This window comes from Scomber scombrus, chromosome 18 (genome assembly GCF_963691925.1).
Source record: "Scomber scombrus chromosome 18, fScoSco1.1, whole genome shotgun sequence".
NCBI classification, from domain to species: Eukaryota; Metazoa; Chordata; class Actinopteri; order Scombriformes; family Scombridae; genus Scomber; species Scomber scombrus.
Window position 1 is genome coordinate 7,890,474 of NC_084987.1, and position 19,346 is coordinate 7,909,819.

The 19,346-nt window shown below is 41.4% G+C and overlaps 2 protein-coding genes across 4 annotated transcripts; one reads left to right on the forward strand and one right to left on the reverse strand.

The window, feature by feature from the left end:
* Positions 1-1,183: 1,183 nt before the first annotated feature.
* Positions 1,184-6,055, reverse strand: phb (prohibitin). Its single transcript, XM_062439680.1, has 7 exons — positions 5,988-6,055; positions 5,359-5,452; positions 3,247-3,408; positions 2,829-2,971; positions 2,603-2,719; positions 2,399-2,494; positions 1,184-2,232 (listed from the first exon to the last, which is right to left on the reverse strand). The coding sequence occupies exons 2-7, from the start codon at positions 5,441-5,443 to the stop codon at positions 2,020-2,022; spliced, it is 816 nt and encodes a 271-aa protein (XP_062295664.1). The 5' UTR covers positions 5,444-5,452; positions 5,988-6,055; the 3' UTR covers positions 1,184-2,019.
* A 1,724-nt stretch (positions 6,056-7,779) lies between these two features.
* On the forward strand, positions 7,780-19,322 carry si:busm1-163l24.3 (uncharacterized). 3 transcript variants are annotated; one of them, XM_062438649.1, is made up of 6 exons: positions 7,780-7,895; positions 8,840-9,023; positions 9,378-9,481; positions 9,574-12,330; positions 13,550-13,758; positions 13,862-17,577. In XM_062438649.1, exons 2-6 carry the CDS (start codon positions 8,840-8,842, stop codon positions 13,953-13,955), a joined length of 3,348 nt encoding a protein of 1,115 aa, XP_062294633.1. In that variant the 5' UTR covers positions 7,780-7,895; the 3' UTR covers positions 13,956-17,577. The 3 variants fall into 3 exon arrangements, 2 of the variants coding, with proteins under 2 accessions (XP_062294633.1, XP_062294634.1); XR_009927380.1 differs by lacking the exon at positions 7,780-7,895 and adding an exon at positions 17,587-19,322 and having other exon boundaries at positions 8,791-9,023; positions 13,862-17,537; XM_062438650.1 differs by lacking the exon at positions 7,780-7,895 and having other exon boundaries at positions 8,791-9,023; positions 9,574-12,068; positions 12,192-12,330.
* Positions 19,323-19,346: the final 24 nt, after the last annotated feature.

Below are 19,346 nucleotides of genomic sequence, written 5' to 3' on the forward strand. Positions count from 1 at the left end.
GCAATGTTTCTGGGATTTACATAGTAAGGACAGCATCAGTCTTTTTTTAGTGGGAGTGGGAGGTACTGGGAGCTGTGGTGTTGTACAGTCTGATGGCTGATGGTATGAAAGAACCCACCCCCAAGTGCTTTGAGGCACACATTATTAAAACAACCTAATTAATAAATTAAGAAGATTTGCAAATTAATATTAAAACTATGTAGACACACATGAAAACACGATACAAATTAAAACACAATTGTCAACACATAAAAAAATAAATAAAAGTGCTTAAAGTGACTGTGCTGAGGTCACAGTTGGATAACAGGGTTGTTTTTTTAGTGTGGTTTTAAATCAATCTACAGATGGGGCCTATCTTATATTTTCAGGAAGCTGATTACAGTAACAGGCAGCTTCGTAACTACAAGCTGCTTCCTCATGCTCAGTGTTTGGCTGAGACGACTGATAGACCGACCCCCCCATGATCTGAGGGTTCTTGTGGGTTTATAACGTTATGAGGTTGTTGAGTTGGTCTTTTATCTAGACACTTGAAGTGTTACATTTAATTATTTTGAATATTTCCCATTGTTTTATGTGCCCTCAGGGAAGTGAACAAATTGCATATTTTTATATTTTTCAACAGAAAGAAGACACAATCGACAATGCGTAAATGAAGTTTAGGACATTATAAATAGATGGATATAGAATACCTGAAATCTGTAATGTAGTGATAAACTGAAATGCCTTCTTCTAAAATTACGGTTTTCTTAAACTATGATCTTTGTATCTGCTTTTTCCTCCAAAACCGATACATAAGGTAGTGTGAAATCGGAAAGGGTAATTATTAGACAATGCACGTGTTACCAAGTGGCTGCATATGGTACATGAGATTTCCTTCTGCATTTCACATGAGCTCATCTTTGGATGTATAAAGGTTCATTCTTCCTCCTTAAAAGTATTACTGTAGTTTTTTTTAAAAAGTACTTAAGTAAAAACTACCCATTGAAGATTAAAAAAATGTTTAAAAAAAATACTTTTTCTTGAAATATCATCTGAACAATTCAGTAACATTGAATAATGGCACTGTCTGCTTACTTTATCAAAAATATGTAATTATGAAGCACCCTCCTGTGGTAACAGCTATGATTACACTAGAAAAAGCTGTACATTCACCTCTTAGGCTTTGAACAACAAGCATGACCACTGGGAGGTAGAAAGACAATTTTATTGTTGAGTTGATCCATTTCTGAATTACGGGGCTTACATGTTCTCCAACCACACTAAAGACACAATGACAATTGTAAAGAATGAAGATCATCCTCTACTATCTCATAGGCACATTGCGTTCCAATTTATTGGGGGGTGGCAATAATATATTCATGACAGTGATATTTGCCATAAAGAAGATATATTCCAGAAAGGTCCCCCCTATAGCAAGTATGTGCACAAAGGTTAGAGTCAAATGAATAAGCCTTCTATTGTCAGTTATATCTTCAAGAGTGAATCAGAAGGACAGCCTTTCATTACACATTTGAATAAGATTAGACGATTTAATGAAACTGTCCAGCACAACAATAACAGAGCAATAACATCATTCTTAGTTTATTATCTTTTCTTTAAAGGAATCACAATTTTTCTTGATGTAAAAATCATGCTGTTGCTTTCCACATGTGCTCTGAATCTGAAACTATGTGGCAGAGGTTAATCTAAAGACAATTTTACTGCAGTCAATTCTTTCCAAAACAAGTGCTCATATTATTTATATAACTATATATAAACATTTGTTTTGTACTATACAGTGATTAACCCCTCCACTTCCTTACACATAGGTGGACTTCATAGTTGTATCCATTGCAGACCTCTCACTCTGTCTCCCACAGTGCTGCTATCAGCAGAGACCAGTCCAGATTTGGTTAGAGATAGAGTGGGAGGAATGTGTATGAAGTTGGGACAGTTTCTATATTGAATCTTTCAACCACCCCTTCCATGACCCATGTAATGGCTGATGGTGACAGAGAGTGGGGTGGATAGGAGATGCTATCACTGGGGCAACTGGAGCAATGTGCCCTGCCCTGGGGGCAGGTAAGTGACGTTGCGGGAGCGGGACAGCTGGAAAGCGATGTCCTCGGCTGCCTCCAGCTTACGTAACTCTACCAGACCATCACCAGCTTCCATCAGGGAGTTTGCAATAAGCAAGGCAGCCTGGGAATCTCCCTCTGCAGAGATGATGGCAGCCTGCTTCTGTTGCTCTGCCTTTCGGAGGACAAATTTTAAGGACATTTTATTAGCTGCTTTATTAATTATAAGGACATTTTATTAGCTGCTAAACAGTTACTGTGTTTCAACCTTCCAACTTTTAACCATACAAAGTTTTTAAATGCAAGTATTATAGGGACGACCTGTGTGTTAAAACTATTACCTTTTCCACAACGAATCGGGCCCTCTCAGCCTCCTGCTGGGCCACCTGCTTCATTTCAACAGCCTCTGTAAATTCCTTGCCGAAGGTCAAGTGTGTCTGAAAGAACACAATTCAATTATTTTTCACAGTCAAAATCAAACCAAAAGACAACCTACAGTATTAAACAAGTAACTGATGCAAAAAGTTTTGCCAGCAGCTTCATACCAGTGAAACGTCATCCAAGATAAGGCCGAAGGTGGAGGCTCTTTCTGTAAGGTCCTCACTGACCTGCCGAGACACGAGCTCTCTCTGGGTGATGAGCTCACCAGCATCAAACCGAGCCTGTGAGAAACCCACACACACGATAGTTTATACAAGAGAAGTTTGTCATCTTATCTAACCAAACATATGACCTGTTCATTAGTAATTCCTCTTTTTGACTGATACTCACCACTACAGCCTTCAAGACCTCTGTGGTGATAGATGGGAGCACCCTCTCATCATAGTCCTCTCCAATACTGGTGAAGATGCGTGGGAGCTGGCCGCTCACCGGCCGAAAGAGGATACGCAATGTGATGTTTACATTCTGCAGATCTGCGGGGTGAATGGTTTAGATTTACTCATACTGCACATAAATAAGTGAAGGAGAGCGCTGTTTTTTCATAGTCTAAACCTTTCTGTGTATCGTTACATTTGGTTGTTAGCTGTGTCAGTTTCTAAATTTTCTTCTAATAGAGGAAAGATGACTTTTCAAGGAGGCTGGTGACATCTTTAAACATATACAGCCTACTGAATTTAGAGTTACACAGAGCATGTATGAGCCAAAGCAGAGGACAGCATAACAGCAGTTAATGTGATAATTGATGTACCTTTGCTGCCTGTGATGACGGGCACATTACGTGGACGGGAGCGGCAATCAAAGACGATAGGTTTCTGAACCCAGGGAATGAGGAAGTGGGTTCCCTCTCCAACGACAGCTTCTTGCACTCCTCGGAACCTGTCAAATATCACCGCCCGGTGCCCTGCATCAACTGTGGGAAGACCAACAGTAAGGCTCACAGCCAATAAGTTTATACAGAGTATAGTTTGTATTGTTTAAAGCTGAACAACTTTGAATAAATTAACTGAAAATCTGTTTCACCTGGGCAGTGTGTACCTTGTTTTCTAGTTTTGGACAAACACTGCTTATCGATTGTGATTAAATGCGTTTTCATGCGTGAGAGCTACACTGTGCCATTAGTGTTAATGTCATATTGTTTGGAAATTTTAATATGAAACTGCATGGAAATGAGTAACTGTACATTATATAGTGAATTAATAGATCAAATACTATTCCCTACGAAAACCATGCATAAGCCATAAAGGAGGGGAAAAAAATGGGTTGTATATTCTGACATTTTGTGACCTCACGGATGTTTACACTGTCCAGAATATTATAATATTTGCCCAGGGCGAAACCAACTGTTAATAGCAATATTTCTATTACTACCACAGCAGGAAGAGGAGAAGAGCGACGCAACACAGTCTGTGGGTATATTGAATGTAAATGTTGATATTGCCTGAGGTGAGCATTTTATTATCAAGTAAGACCAGGAAAACACTTTTTATTATACAACCCTCTGCAGGAGAACACATGAAAACAAAATGGTTTTGACTTATCCCATAAGATTTGTGTAGGGAACGCTATGTGACCGAAACCATATGGAGTAACATGGAGTTTAAGACCCACAAGTACTTTGCACGTGTTGCTGCAGGTGGGCCTAAGTGGGCCTGGGCACACCCATTTGGCACTCAGGCCCAATCAGAATACTTCTTTTTTTGCTGGATCATGCAGTGAATAGCAGTCAATGAATACTGTTCTAATTATATCTAAAACTATTCTTGTTTACCATATGATGATGTTGATAGGCCAGATTTTTTTGAGTGGTGTGCATTTCACAAATGCCAGATTGTTAGCAGCACGTGCCATTAGTCACTCATTTCACAGTCTGTGCTGCTGCACAGAAAGACAGAAGCCTACTGTCCACTAGCTGCTGCTTCTAATGTATGTAATGATAAAGGTCATGGCAAACAAAGCAGTCACCAAAAAAAAAAAAAGGCCTTAATGCCATCATTTTTAACTCAGACACCTACACCTGTTTCCCCTAGCCCCTCCTGCAATTATCATCAAATGCAGTGGACTGCAGTAGCCTATTTCTATATTATTGTTTAATGGGTATACTTTCTGTTGGTTGTACAAATGGATTTTATGCTGATGTGCTGCATGTGTAGATTATGTGGCAATCATAATACCAAGCTATGTTCATGTGCCATTTTAATGATGCTAAGCATGTTGGTGCCGTTGTACCTCTATTCACACACTCAACTAATCATCCTGTTGCTTCTGTCAGCTGAGTGTGTGAATATGTGGCTGCAAAGTCAGACTATGCGATGCGATTGATGTTTGTCTTAGTGTCTGTAACAATACCTCTGATGATGTATAAGGCTTGTATGATTAACCTGTGGTGCATTCAGGCAAGTATAGTTTTAATGGCCTATTTCGGTTAACATGTGTTTCAGAACTATTAAGTTTAATTGATCTTGGATGGGCTAGGCCCACCGGATTTTCTTTGTGCTCACCAACACTGGGGCATAGTGAGCTGTGACTCAGGAGGAAGCACAGGTCATTTGAAGATTGGGAGTTTGAATTTCAGCTCCTCCAGTCTGCATGTCAAAATGTCCTTGGGCAAGATACTGACCCAAAAAATGCTTCTGAAGGCTGTGCTATTGGTGTATGTGTGAATTAGTATTAGATTAGATCTCTTGATGAGCAGGTTGGCACCTTACATGACAGCCTCTGCCATCAGTGTATGAACGTGTGCATGAGTGGGTTAAAATTGACATGTAAAGCACTTGGAGTGGTCAGAAGACAAGAAAGGTACAAATAAAAAAACTTAATCCATGTACTGTGATTTATGCTTATGATACTGATCAACACTCACCATTGAACAGCGCAGAGTTCACAACACCTCCACCGATGGCCAGGGCCAGCCCCAGCTTCCCAATAGACTCAAACAACTTGGCCATGACAGCAATCTACAGGCAAGGAAAATGATGCAAGAATTTAAAACTATTAGTACACATCACTAACATTAGCACTGCGCAATGTGACAGTCCTTGAAAACCCAGGTTATAAATCCCCTCCTTCCAGGGACAGTTGGCTTTGGCCTTGGAGTGAGGGATGCCAAGGCTGAAGGTGTTAGCTCGCTAGCTAGCAGAAAATTAGCTTATGGAGCTAGTTGAAGACTGACATAGCTGGAGGGCTTAGCTAACTAAGTCATGCTGTGTGGCTACGAGCTATAAAACATAAAACACAACATACACAATATTTAAGATGCACTAAAATGGTAGTAAAGCTCGTGTTTAAACAGCACGCCGGGCAGCTGCAACATTACGCATGTTATCTCTGGCTAATCATGTCTGCTTTACTCAACACACGGGATAAAAACTTATTTAAGGATAGCACGTAAGAATAACCTCTCAAATCTGCAGTGTAATGACGGATATACAAAGGTTTAACTAAACAGGTAAGTTTGGCAGTGTTAAGAGCACGCTGTGTGTTGTAACTCACCTCAGTTATGCTCAGATGTCTGTGACCTCCACCGGACACGACGTACAACACATGAAATATCTGCTCGACTGCGCATGCGTGCTCCTTGTTGCAACGCAGCTTCTGATTGGACAGAAAGGACAGGCCTCTTCTTCTACGGCTCGTTTTGCTCTTATTGCGATGATGCATTACTGACACCTAGTGTTTATAGAGTCCACATTGTCACACATTAATTGATCTGTCATTGCTCTCTAAATTCTGCAACTCCCAGTACCTCCCACTCCCACTAAAAAAAGACTGATGCTGACATTACTAAACCCGAGAAGCATTGCACACATGTAGGCACCTCTGCATATTGCACATTTGTTTATTGCCTATTTATTTACACAGATATTGTTTACTGTATATTGTTTTTTATTTCATTTTATTTATTTTTTTTATCACTTTCACCCATACGCTGACACTTTTCCCCCCACTATACTGCTGTATCAATCTGAATTTCTCCCAAGGGGCATCAATAAAGATACATCTTATCTTAAATCCTGAAGTCATAATAACGTCAAATCCTTGTGTAGCTGCAGTGTAGCGTTTAAACTGAACTCTTTTCTCTCAGTTAAATTTAAAGGTGCTTTTTTGGCATAGGAAACATACTTTTTTCATTGCCAATGCAAGCAAAATGTACATACTATAAGTGAGACCTATTAGAAACTCTCTTTTTGTTCAGTCTGTCACCTTCTGATCCATATTCTTAATGTCTGCCATTATGTCTGTTATTAATTCAATATTAGCACTTGTGTCCATGCAGGTAAACTATTAGGCTATGTGAAGGGAACTATTACATTTTTGGATGTCAGCATCCCCACAGAAAATAATACTACTGTATCTGATCTTAACACTCTTCAGTTCCAGAGGCTGTAATTAAATGCATCTTACTGGAGAATTGCATGTTCTTGGGCAGATACATGAGTCTGTGTCTTTCACAGACTGACTGTAGCATATTAGACTTTTGTAAGGTTAAGATGGGTCAAATAAACCATTCTTTATCACTTGCCTGGGACTGATTTTAGTAGACCCTTAATGGAATTCAAGATGGAGTTAGTTTTAACTAATTTACTGTACAGTTAGGTAGTTTAGTCCTGTGGTTCCCAGCCAAGGGGCCAGTCCCCTGGTCACAAAATAAGGGGTCATGAGATGTTTAGTGGGGTATGAAAGAAGACAAAATTAAGCTACACTAGCCTTTTTTTCTTTTACGTTTCTCTGATCTTTGATTGTCTTGCAGAATAGTGGACCTTGAACAATATTTAATTATTAAATGATGCAATTAAAAAAGTTCAGAGGGGTAATCTCTGTTTGATGGAACTGCTAAAAATTCAAAGTCTGCTTTGTTAAAGAGGTCTACTACTGGTAGAATAGGTAAGGCCTTGTATTTTAGGGCCATGATTTTATTGACATAAATCATAATCTGAATCAGTGGACTAGCTGTCGGAAAAATATTGCAAAAAAGCGCAATATTTCTCTATGAAATGTAGTGAATAAGAAGTATAGCGTCCCATATAACTCCTAATCTTACTACAGAAACCCACTTGAGTAAATTAGGCTGCTTCATAGCACTGGATATTGGTCAGCTTTGAATGATTTGGGCCAATTTTGGCCGTCAAATCCCAGATGCTTGGTGATATAATAAACTGTGTGAAGGCTTGATCCATGCCAACAGCTTGTTTTTTATTCTGTGAGAAACACAACAGCATGGAAACCACCCGAGGAATCTGCACACATGTAATCTGTGAAACTGGCTCTTGGTCGCCCCCTGGCGCGGACACAACAAACGAAACCAAAGTCATAGTTTCACTTTTCTCTCTTCTATGGCTTGCATAGTGTTGCGATCCTTGAACGATATCAACATTGAAGATACCGTGAAACCTTTGTAAGGTCAGTAATCATTGCAAATCTTGAAAATATTCAACATATTTTGTGACAGATAGTAACAGCTCTTGACCAAAACACAAGATCCGTCGATAGAGCGGTGGGCAGATTGTCAGGTTAGACGTGTCTGATGTTTTCACTTCCTCGACACTGCACTCTGTAATGTGGCTTTCTCACTCGCTTGAATTATACATTTTGACATCCTGTTAACATGCACATATTGCTTATATCTTTGCAGGTTGGTTGCAATTTAGGCCAGAGAAGTGTAGAAGCCAACAAGTCGTGTGTGTTCATCCATATTGACATCCAGTTAATAAAAATATAGTTTAGGCTTTTTAAGGCTTTGTCAATTATTTGCCATAAAGACAGCAGCAAATTATGGCGGGGGAGGGGGTAAGGGGCGTTAACTGTAACCTATAATCTGTTGCACAGTTAAACATAGCCTAGTGTGATTTGCTGTAAAAGCAGGAAACAGATTGCATATGATAATACAGAGCAAATCTCTCAGTAGTTATGGTTTTAAGGTCAAATGTCATAGCCTGTCATTGTCTTAGCCTGTAATTAGTTTAAATAAATCAGTTAAGAAGAGCAGGAGGGACACCTTAGTAAATGTGAAATCTTTGCTAAGACTTGCAATAAAAAGCCTAATTTGTAATGGCAGCTGAAATGGAAGTTTTTGGGTATGTTGATGTAATGTCCTGCTAACCTCCAATAGAGGGTGGTAGATGATAAAATATGTCCCTCTTCCCATTTGCAAGGGTGGGGTCCTTGAATGGTTGCCTGATACTAACATTAACAGCTTTCACAAAGAGGTGTTGTGTTTTGTTTTGTTTTTGTCATCATCATGTTGATGCACATGCTCATCGTTTCGACAGAGTAATTTTTGTGTTGCTGTCCTGCAGTCACTGTGAGGTTCTTCTTCACAGCAGTGGTTTTGTTTTTCCCAGCAGATGGCAGAGCTGGGCAGGACTGTGAGGGTGAGTGGTCTGCCTACAGACATTGAGGATGACAGGTTGAGAGACAAACTATATATCCACTTCCTGAGAACTAAGAATGGAGGAGGGGAAATTGACTCTGTCGCCATTGATGAGGCAACACCAGACTCTGCCCTCATCACCTTTGAGGACAGTGAAGGTTAGTAAAGTCAGGATGTGCGCATGTCTGCGCATACAAAACGTTTTTCTGACTACTTAATTTATTCTATATAAGAGACATGTTGGTAAGAAAACAATGCATTATTATATTAACTATATTAACACCAAGTTCTCACAATACAACAATGAATGCTTGATTAACTTTCATTCTAAAGACCCCCAAATTTAATTGCAATGATTAGTTAGGTATTGTGCTATGTCGGCTGTCACCAGTGATTTACACTGAGCTGGAATTTTGGCATGCAAGTCAATGAAATGGCCAGTGGTAAAAGTGCTTAGTCAGGATGCTTCACAGGCTGAGATTGATTTCCCTCTGGTGACCCCTCTCACACAGTGGCACAGAGAGTTATTCAACATAGCTGGCACATTCTGGAAGTGGATGGGAAGAAGTATGAACTCATTGTAACTGAGCATCACGAGAGCCTGGACCCAGACAAGGTATATTTAACTATAATGCTCGAACATTTGTCAACAAATATTGAATATAAAATCCAAGAGTGTTTGTTGTCTCTCTTCTTTTATCATCATAGGTCATCGTAAGTTTGTCAGCAACTGTAGACTACAGCCAACTTTCAGGAGGAATAATAGCATTGACAGGCCTACATAGGAACCACCCTGATATCCAGATAAACTACAATGAGACGTTGTGCACTCTGCAGGGCGCATATTGCAAAGTCCAGGCTGCCTTGGCAGAACTGCTAGCACAGTCTGGAGGTTCACAATCAGCAGAACATAAAGACTCAGCTCAACCTGCTACCAGTGCCCCCAAGTCTACTCATACAGTGCAAAAGCATCATACTTCGGAGTCAGAATATTACAGCAGGAAACCAACTAAGCAAAGAGAACAAAGAGAGAAAGCTAACATTGGCAGGCCTTGTGATAAGCGCAGCTCAAGCTCACATAGAGACTTGGCACCTGATGGATATGACTGGGATGATACAGAGCAGCCTCAATGTGGAGCTCTGCAGCTTCCTGGGCATCCGACCATGTCAGCATCAGAGGACCACTCACTAATTTTGGATGCAGACATGTTCCAGTATTTGCAGAAATGCTGTAGGAAGGAATACCAGCATATCCTTAGTCAACATGGTGTTGAGGTGGTGGATGTGACAAATCAGGGCTTGACTACTCTGTATCTGCAGGTCACATCAGCAGTGGGGGAGGATGGTCAAGAGAAAGAGCGTTTGAAGTTGGGAAACAGGGCAATAAGTAAGTTTTACCAGGAGAATGAGACCAAGATCCGTCGAGCTCAGCTACCTAAGAATATCTTGTCTCCCAAGGGAAGCCTGCAAAGGGCGATTGAGAAATTTAGTGTCAGACTTCCCAAGCTTCTTCTGAATGAAGATGAGAGTAATGTCTATATTATTGGGAGCAGTAGTGATGTGTCTGAGGCCAAGCATTTTTTTCTCATGGACCACGGCCATGAAGAGAGAGGTAAAAAAGAAGATGTAGCCAGTCTTCTTAAATATCCCTCTTTTGATTCGGGTTCATCAACTCCTGCTGTTGAGGAGAGAGTTTTTTCGTCCTCTGCAGGATCGTTGGATGTTAGGATAGATCAAATGCTGCAATCAGAGGAGACTGAGAGGAGAGATGAAGGAGCCAGAAGGTATAAACTAGCTGCACGGTTTAAGGATTCAGGGCTGTCTGTATTAGGGAGTCGACCAGGGGACTTCACTGTACGGGGGCTCTCAACACCCAGTAGACAAACACGCCTTGGCCCAATGTTAGGGCATGATGTACTGTCAGAAACCACAGGGATTGATGGTGAAAGAGTCTCTAGAGCAGTAGCTCAAAACAGTGGAGGTGACATCTTGTTTAAGAGTGGAGATGCTTTGCATTCATCTGCTTCTATGCAGAGTAAAACCTCCTTGAACTCAAATTTAATGGATACTCGACCCAAGAGTGCAACAGCCCTTGGCACAACTCAGACCAGTCTGTCAGGAAGTACTACACTCCCGCCTGTTGGGTATGGGTCCACGTTAAAGCGATCCAGCAGTTTTTCGGGAATGCCTGAGCATAAAGCTGAAGGTAAGGGTCAGAAGCATCAAGATGACATGGGCAAGTCCAGTGTTAGAGTCAGGGGCAGGTCTTCTAGCTTCAGTAACCAAAAAGGGAGGGACAAGCAAGGCGTCTATAAAGCAGAGATTACAGTTTTCGCTCTCCTGTGGCATTACATAAAGGAGGCCTACAGCATGCGAGTGGAAGACCTGACTTCTGATGTCCAGATAAAAGAGAGTGGCCCACAAAGTAGCAGGGATTTGACTATCATCATAAGAGGGGCAGATTCGGCCAAAGTAAGCTCATGTCAGATAGGTTTACAGAAGCTGATTGACACGGTCCATGCAGATTTCTCTGTGCAGGAGATATGCTTGTCTGACCTAGGTGTGGCTGACCCAGCAGATGAAACTTTACAGGTTTGTTGTACTGAGGTGCGTAACCGGTTCAAGAAGGTTACTATCCAGATTTTAAGGAATAGCATATTTCTTTTGGGCCCAAAGCGATTGTGTTCTCAGGTATGTGCTTCACTGCGGGAGGTATTTTCTGGAGATTTGGGCCAAATACCTGAACTACAAGATTTGTCTAGCTTCTCTACATCCATCTTGAATCCGTCCACACATTTACAAATGAATGAGGACCAGAGTACTAGTCTGCAGGGTCATAGTAATGCTCAGGTTACACTAGAGAACCAAACAGGCAATGATTTTGAAAATAGTAGAAGTCAGGAAAGGAGAACAACCTTTAGGGGTGACTTTTATGAGACCGAGCTTCTTAATGGATCTTTTAGCCAACCATTAGTGGGGAAAGATCCTGTCATTAAGGAGAAAGTTAAAATGGCAGGCGCTGTGGAGCTGGATGGACAAAAGATTGAGACATTTGCCAACCTCTCAACAAAAGGAAATGATGCAAGCGCAACACGTGTAAATGGTGTTGGGTCAACATCAACCCATATTGATAAAGAAATGGGCCTTCACACGAAAGAGACGACCAAACAAGCAGAGATCCAGGACACCCCAGAGGAGTCCAGGTTAGGTCAAGGGGACCTGGGGCCCATCTGTGTGTGTGGGGAAAGGGGGGTGTCAATGACAAGAACCGATTGTGGTGCTACCATGTGCTTTAAGTGCCTGGACACTGTGCATATCCATTGCAGAGTTTGTGACGGGCAAGAGCTGACACCCCGAGGCATCCAGGGCGAAATGAGCTACTCTAAACTAAATATCATTGTACCAGGTCACAACAAGGCTTTTGCTATCAAGATCACTTACTGCATTCCTGATGGTATCCAAGGGGTGAGATGATTATTTTACATGCATTGTCACTGATGTATCTGAGGCTTTTTACAGAATATACTGAAATGTGTAATAAAGGATAGGTTCACAGTTTTTCAGATTTGTCCTAAAACAATAGTCAAGTCCCAAAGGGAACATTTACACGTGTGTTGCTGTAATCATTCATCCTCCTGTTCATATTGACCATTAAGACATCCCTTCTTACTGCACTTACAATATAATTGATGGGGGACAAAATCCACAGTCCTCCGTCTGTGCAAAAATTTAATTTAAATTCTTTCTAGGAGCTAATATGAGGCTTCAGATATCCAAATGACCCGAATGAAGCAGATAACTTCCAAAGTTAGTCTTTTTTTCTTTAGTGCTGAATTCCTTCTTTTTGTTCGTCCAATGCAGCTGAACAGGAAAACACTGTCCGTTGAGACACAAAGAAGGTATTCTTTACTAAAAAGACTGTAACTGTTAAAGATATCCAATTTTTTTGTCTAAATCAGCAGCTGAAGCCTCATATCATCCTCATAAACTTTTAAATACACAAACTTCACAATTCACATTGAGTGCTGTAGGTTTTGTCCCCCATCACTTATATTGTAAGCACATTAGCAGGGGGATCTTTTAATGGTCAGTATGAACAGGAGGAATGATCACAGCGATCAAAACCTGTTCCAGTGTTCATATGGGCACCTGACTGTTGTATTAAGTCAGACTTGAAAATTGTGACCTATCTTTTAATATTTCATCATGGAAAAGACACCAGTTAATATAGGCCAAACAAAGGTTACTAGACTGTTGTCTTTTTACTGATTATTATAGACGTTTTATCTGCTTTACATCTTTACAGAGTGTTGACATTCTCTGCAGGGCCTTTGTTAAACAGCAAATATATGCAGACTTAGATTTAAGATATGTATAATTACTTTTTTGTTGTAAAATGACAAATATTGTTATAGTGTTATAGTATTCTGATTTGTAGTGTACTGGAAAGTTTTTTGTTAACAATGACCAGAAATGATACCAGACAAAACACACTTATTTAATGTCAAATGTCACCAAAAGTAAAACAGGCTGCAGTTGCACATTCTGACCCTCCTCTGCAGGGTGTAGCTAATCTTCCAATATATAACTCAGATCTTTGATAACAGGACTGTCTTTTAGCTTATGCATGGTGGTATCTAATGATTTTTTTCACTATTGTGTTCTTCGCTTTACATTGTACCAGGAGGGCGACCCTTCTCCTGGAAAACCATTTTATGGAGGTGTATATGAAGCCTACCTTCCTGACTTTGAGAAGACCAGGAAGCTTTTGCCCAGGCTGAAGAAAGCCTTCAGGCAGGGACTCACCTTCACAGTGGTCGGCAAAGAGACAGAGGCCAGGGTTACCTGGGATTGCATCCCACATAAGACCAGCCTACAAGGAGGCAAATCAGGGTGAGTGAGGCCAGTGAGAATGTCTAACTGAGTTGCAGAAATAAAGGTCACAAACACTAGACCATGTATCTGAGATGAACAGTCTTCTTTTTGTCTCTCTCAGGAATGGTTACCCAGATTCCTCTTACTTGAATCGCTTGTCTGAGGTCTTGGCCTCACATGGGATTAAGGAGTCACCAGCCAAGTCTCAAGAATAAGAAACAGTCACAGAGTTTATATGTAGTTTGTACTTTTTATCTTTTTGTGGCAATGCCATTTGCACTGTATTTGTTGAATCATCCCAGGTTATGCTGTTTTGTAGAGCAAAAAGCATTCTTATACAAATTCTAGTCTTTTTAGCTCTTATTGCAGCTATTTTGGATTTTTTTTGGTTAAAGAACCTGCCTCACTGTTGTTTAATTTTCCAAAAAAATGTGTGACAATTTGACCAATCACAAACATCTTCATTATTTCATGTAATTCCTGACAATTTATAAATTCAGCTTTATTTTGTATGAGTGCATTTTATACTGTATAGTGTGGATAGTTTTGTATATATGTGTACATTTTGTACCCTCCCAAATGGTTTTAATGATTATCTACTACAGAATAATTAATTTTAAAAAATCTGTCTTTGCTTTTCTTCTTTTTTTATTTTCAGAATGGGCACAGAAATAAAAAAGCACCTCGACTTTTTGTTATGCTTTTTTTATTAGTCCTGGAAAACATGTAAGGCATATGGTAACATTACACACTGAAGCGTTACAAGCTCTAGAGGCCATGTGGACAACATGGCACCACGCAGTAAACCCAGAGTCAAGCACAGAAGCAGCATCAATTCAAAGGGTTTAAAAAACAAAGTAGAGACGAGTAGAGTGCTGTTGCAACTAGGGGAGAAAAAAACAACAACACAAGGAAGGACAGAGTAGAGGAGCTCTAGCTTAGAAATCAACCTGTTGGGTATGCCTTGTAGAAAATTACCAGTGGTGACTGACTTCTAACAGGTAGTGTGTAGCAGAATGGATGTGAAGTGAGTTTTTGAAGCATTCCCAGAGATAGATTAAGGTGTGTCATGAATGTACCAGGCCATGCTGAAGGTGACGACAGGGAGTCAGGTGGCACAGGAGGCAGTGGATTGGCTTCAGTTGGCATCTTGATACGACTGGAAGGGCTTTCTCCTACCTCACACCACGCCACTACATGACTACTAAACTAACATGAAAGAGACGGTGAGCTGTACATACACACATGCCTTTTTTTTCTGGTTGACTAAACATGCATCCTAGTACTGTACATGACAAGTCAGGTTGTACTTTCTTAGCATCTCTGCAATGTTGTGATTGTGCTGCATTGCAATACCTTAAACAAGACTGCTAAGAAACAAATAGCTGCAAGCAGATGTGAGTGAAGATGAGTGAAGACAGCAGCTCTGAACTTGGATATAACCCATACACAGAGCCCTCTCCTTTTGACTCAGAATACTATTGGTGTGAAGGAAAATTGGTGTGACAGTTTGTGCAGTGAACTCAGTGGAACAAAATGTTTTTGTGAACGCAAAATATGTGAATTATTACATGATGAAAACTGCTGTTTGGAATGACCTGAGAAACCATATAAAAGTGAAAGAAATTCACCTCAAAGCTGAACGGTGGGTGCCTGTGAGGGACTTCAGCGATACAAGCCAAGACAAACAGAAGAATAGCTATTGGAAATATTACACTCATTGTCCTAGTGCATTTTTTAGACTTAAAACTACGAGTGTTTATTAGTAATATCAAATCTAGAACTGCAAATGTTCAGAAATGTTCATTTTTACTTAAAAACACTGTTTTACTACTGTGCATCTCTGAGTTGCTAAGTACTCTTGCATACGTGTCTGCAATGACTGGGAAACCATTTCAAGATGACATACATTGCAGCTTCACCACGATGGAAAAGCGCTCAGGCAGCAGGCCAAAGTAGGAAGGGGTGGACTCGGGTTCAACCAACAGATCCATTTGAACCCCATACCCAGACATGAAACACCCACCTCACTGATTGAGTTCATTTCAAAGGCATCTCAGCTCAAAAGAGCCAAGGGGAAAATGTTAAAAGAAAAAAAGAAAAAGATTATAATCTGTTTTCCACATGCCAATGAATGCATGCAATTTCAAATTCCAGATGTCAAAGAAGTGTTTTATTTGCTATGAATGTGTATGCAGTGAGAAGGGGGTGATATGGAGAGGAGTTTTGGCCCGCTCCTGCTGAACTGCGACTGTTGCATCCGCAGAGCCTCTTGGCTGCAGCACAGGAAAAGAAGAACAACTCTAATAATCCTTGAGTGAACTGAGATCAGCTGTAAAGCGGAAATGTTGTGTCTGGGGCAGGCCATGGCTGAGCTATGATCAGCCAATAAGCTGGGGTTTTGTGCAGCTGTGTTACAGAATTGGCATCCCTGCACAGCTGTGTGAAAACATCTGCTCCCTCACTTGCTATACAAGCCACTTGGAAACAAACTGAAATAAACAGAAATCCATAGAGAGGAATACCATGGAGCTTTGGATTGGAGGAATTTTGCAGATTTCTGTGTATCTATATGTTTTTAATGGGATTTTGAACCTTAAATGCACCTTGTCCAGTTCCTTTTCACTGTGATACTGATGTTAGGGTTGTAAACACGTCGGAGGAGTCAACCTGTAGTGGTCAACGTAATATGAGAGCTGGTAAAACACAGTGAAAAGGATACGGATACGGAGGGAGGCGCCTCGGATTGAGGTAAACTGTGTGCAAGGAGAGAGGCACAGTGCAGACCTACGTTTGAGCAAGACTGCAACCAATCGAAAACTACAAATTGTGTTAAACCTTTTGTAAACTGCAGCAAAAATTCTGTCAGCACCCATGAGCATTTGGGATACAAATCTGACACACTGTGACTTTTCTTCAAGGTTGACGGAAATGCATCCAAAAACAGAATTTTCTTCATATTTTTTATGCACTGTTAATATTCAAAGCATTGACAGAGGAATATACATACAATTTGGCACACATGGTTCGGACCAACAGAAAGACTTCATCACATTTAAAAAGGAGTGCAGGTTGGCAGGTCCCCACATAAAGAGTATGAGCTTTGAACTTTAAACCCTTGGATAACAAAAACAAACAAACAAACGAAAATATAAAGGTAAATTAAAATAACATATTAAGTAAAACATCTTTTTTTTTTTTTTCTCTTACTGAAGCGTTTGTTTCTCACATGGCACTCAGAACAGAAGCACCGTCCACAGGTTCACAAAGGGAGCCCAGCAGATTAGAACAGAACACTAACCAGAGGCTGACAGGACACAGTCACTCCCCACACCAGCGTGACGGTCGCACTCCAGCCCAGTCGACACCGCCCCTGCTCCACGTTTTACTTCCCACAGTCAAGGATGGATGAATGCTTTGATTTTAGCTGCCACCCAGGAGAAGTTGGCCCGGGCAGGGACTGGCAAGCTGAAAATGAGGGGACCTTTACATGAGTGTGTGTGTGTATGGTTTTTTTTCTATATGTGTGTTTGTGTGTGTGTGTGTGTGCCACCTGTGCTTTCACTGAGATTCAGCAGATACACTGGGAGTGGATGATGGGAAACAGGCTGCAAACCTGGAGCAGAATCAAAGCCTGTGGGACTGGAGTGTGACTGCCATGCTTGTAAGTGCATTAAGATCAGCGAGCAGAGTGCAAAAATACTAATACCAACTGTCCTCATAACACAGGCCTCTTATCAGACAGGAGGGAGAGATAGAATAGGAAGGGAGGTCTGGGTTGAAGCTACATTAATACTGTAGCGGAGTAGTGTGAGGGGGGAGGAGGAGGAGGAGGAGGAGGAGGAGGAGGAGGAGGAGGAGGAGGAGGAGGAGGGTGGGGTGTGGCAGGGTAAGGGTGGGTTCTTTTAAAACCTGACAAACGACCTGAGGACACACACATCTTCACACACAATGGCACACCACACACAGCACATGAGGGAGGCCACTCATGCTAACACAACAACTTTTTTTCAAATTATTATTTTTTTTTAAACATTTTGTTTGTTTTTTTACAAAGTCACTAGTCACCATCTGAGTCTCAACACTGAGGCCGGACAGACAGGCAGGCAGGCAAGCAGGCAGGCAGATAAATGTCTAAATGTCAAAGTTAAAATCCACCTACGTGAAAGATTGATTTAGAGTCGAATTATACTTAATCGACTTTTGACTCGATGCTAGTCAGACAAAATTCATACTGGCCATTAGGGAAGCGGTGCGCTGTTTTAGCCAGACTGCTGCTAATTGCACACATTGTCAATACTAGATTAAAATTTCAAGACTGGTTTGGTTCAGCAACAACCTTGAAACTGGCTCCAGCTCTTTGTTTTACCCCTCTGATGAAATTCTTAATACATTTAACACCTGTTGAAATACTGGTGGACAGCACCGACTGTTTGCAAATATAGAGTTAGGGAGGCAGAAAGGAGAGACAGGGAGAGGGAGTCAGAGAAGCAGACCACAGTGCCATCTCTGACGAGCCTGACGCCTGTTGCTATGCCGACCATAGAGAGGGAAATGGAAAGAGGAGGGTGAGAGAGAGAGCGAGAGAGAGAGTGAGTGAGTGTGGAGTAGAGTTGAGAGAAAGAGGGGAGGCAAAGTATGGATGCCAGCTTGAATTGAATCCTCCTCTCCCAAGTCAGGGTGATCGACGGGCGAGCGGCCGCCGTGAAAGGAGCACAATGCCATGGAATGCCTCGAGGAGGATCAGGGAGGATGAAAGCCTGATCCAAAGGAAAAGGGACTGGTATTCACCTTCTTAACTTGCTCATTTCAGACGCTTCACTGTCTCAGCATGACAGTGCCTCTTTCATCACAGTCAGTGTGTGTGTGTGTGTGTGTGTGTATGTTTGTGTGCGTGTATGTGTTTGTGTGTGTACTTGTGGCTTGTTTGAGCAGAAACAAATTCTCTCTTAATTGGCAGCGCTCACTTCTTGCCAACAGTTGGTCAGCTAGAAAAATCTGTAACTAAGGAGAATGAAGCTGAGCAATGATTTCTGCCTCCCTATTCAACACTGCACAGAGAGACTCATTATGAGGGATAAATTCATATTCAGGCAAGGGCAACAACTGCAGCCAGTACAGTATATTCACTTCACTGAATGCATGCATCATGGAGCTGTTTCCCTTGCCACTGGTGAATGCTGATATGTGTGTCCAAGCTAAGGCCTTATAAGTAATAACCGAATACCAATGTGGAGTTTGGCAGGGCGTTATAGTAATAACACCATTGTCTGAGCAGTCGAACATCATGATCAGAGCCACAAAGCCAATATCTCCAGGGGAGGTTAGGTGCATCAGCCAATCACAGGCATCTCTGACTCATCCTCAGTGACATAACAAAGCATTGGACACTAAGAGAGAGCAATGTGTGGGTGGGTGTGGTTCTTCCTTTTTATCTGCCTGTCTCTGTGCCTGTCTGTGGGTCCGTCCAGTGAGTGGGGTGGTGGTGTGGGAGGTGAGGGGGTGTTGGTGGCAAAAGAGGGGGGAAGGGGTGGAAGTGGTTTTGGTGGTGGTGATGGTAATGGTAATGGTTTGGGGGAGGGGGGCGGGGGACTCAGCACAGTAAG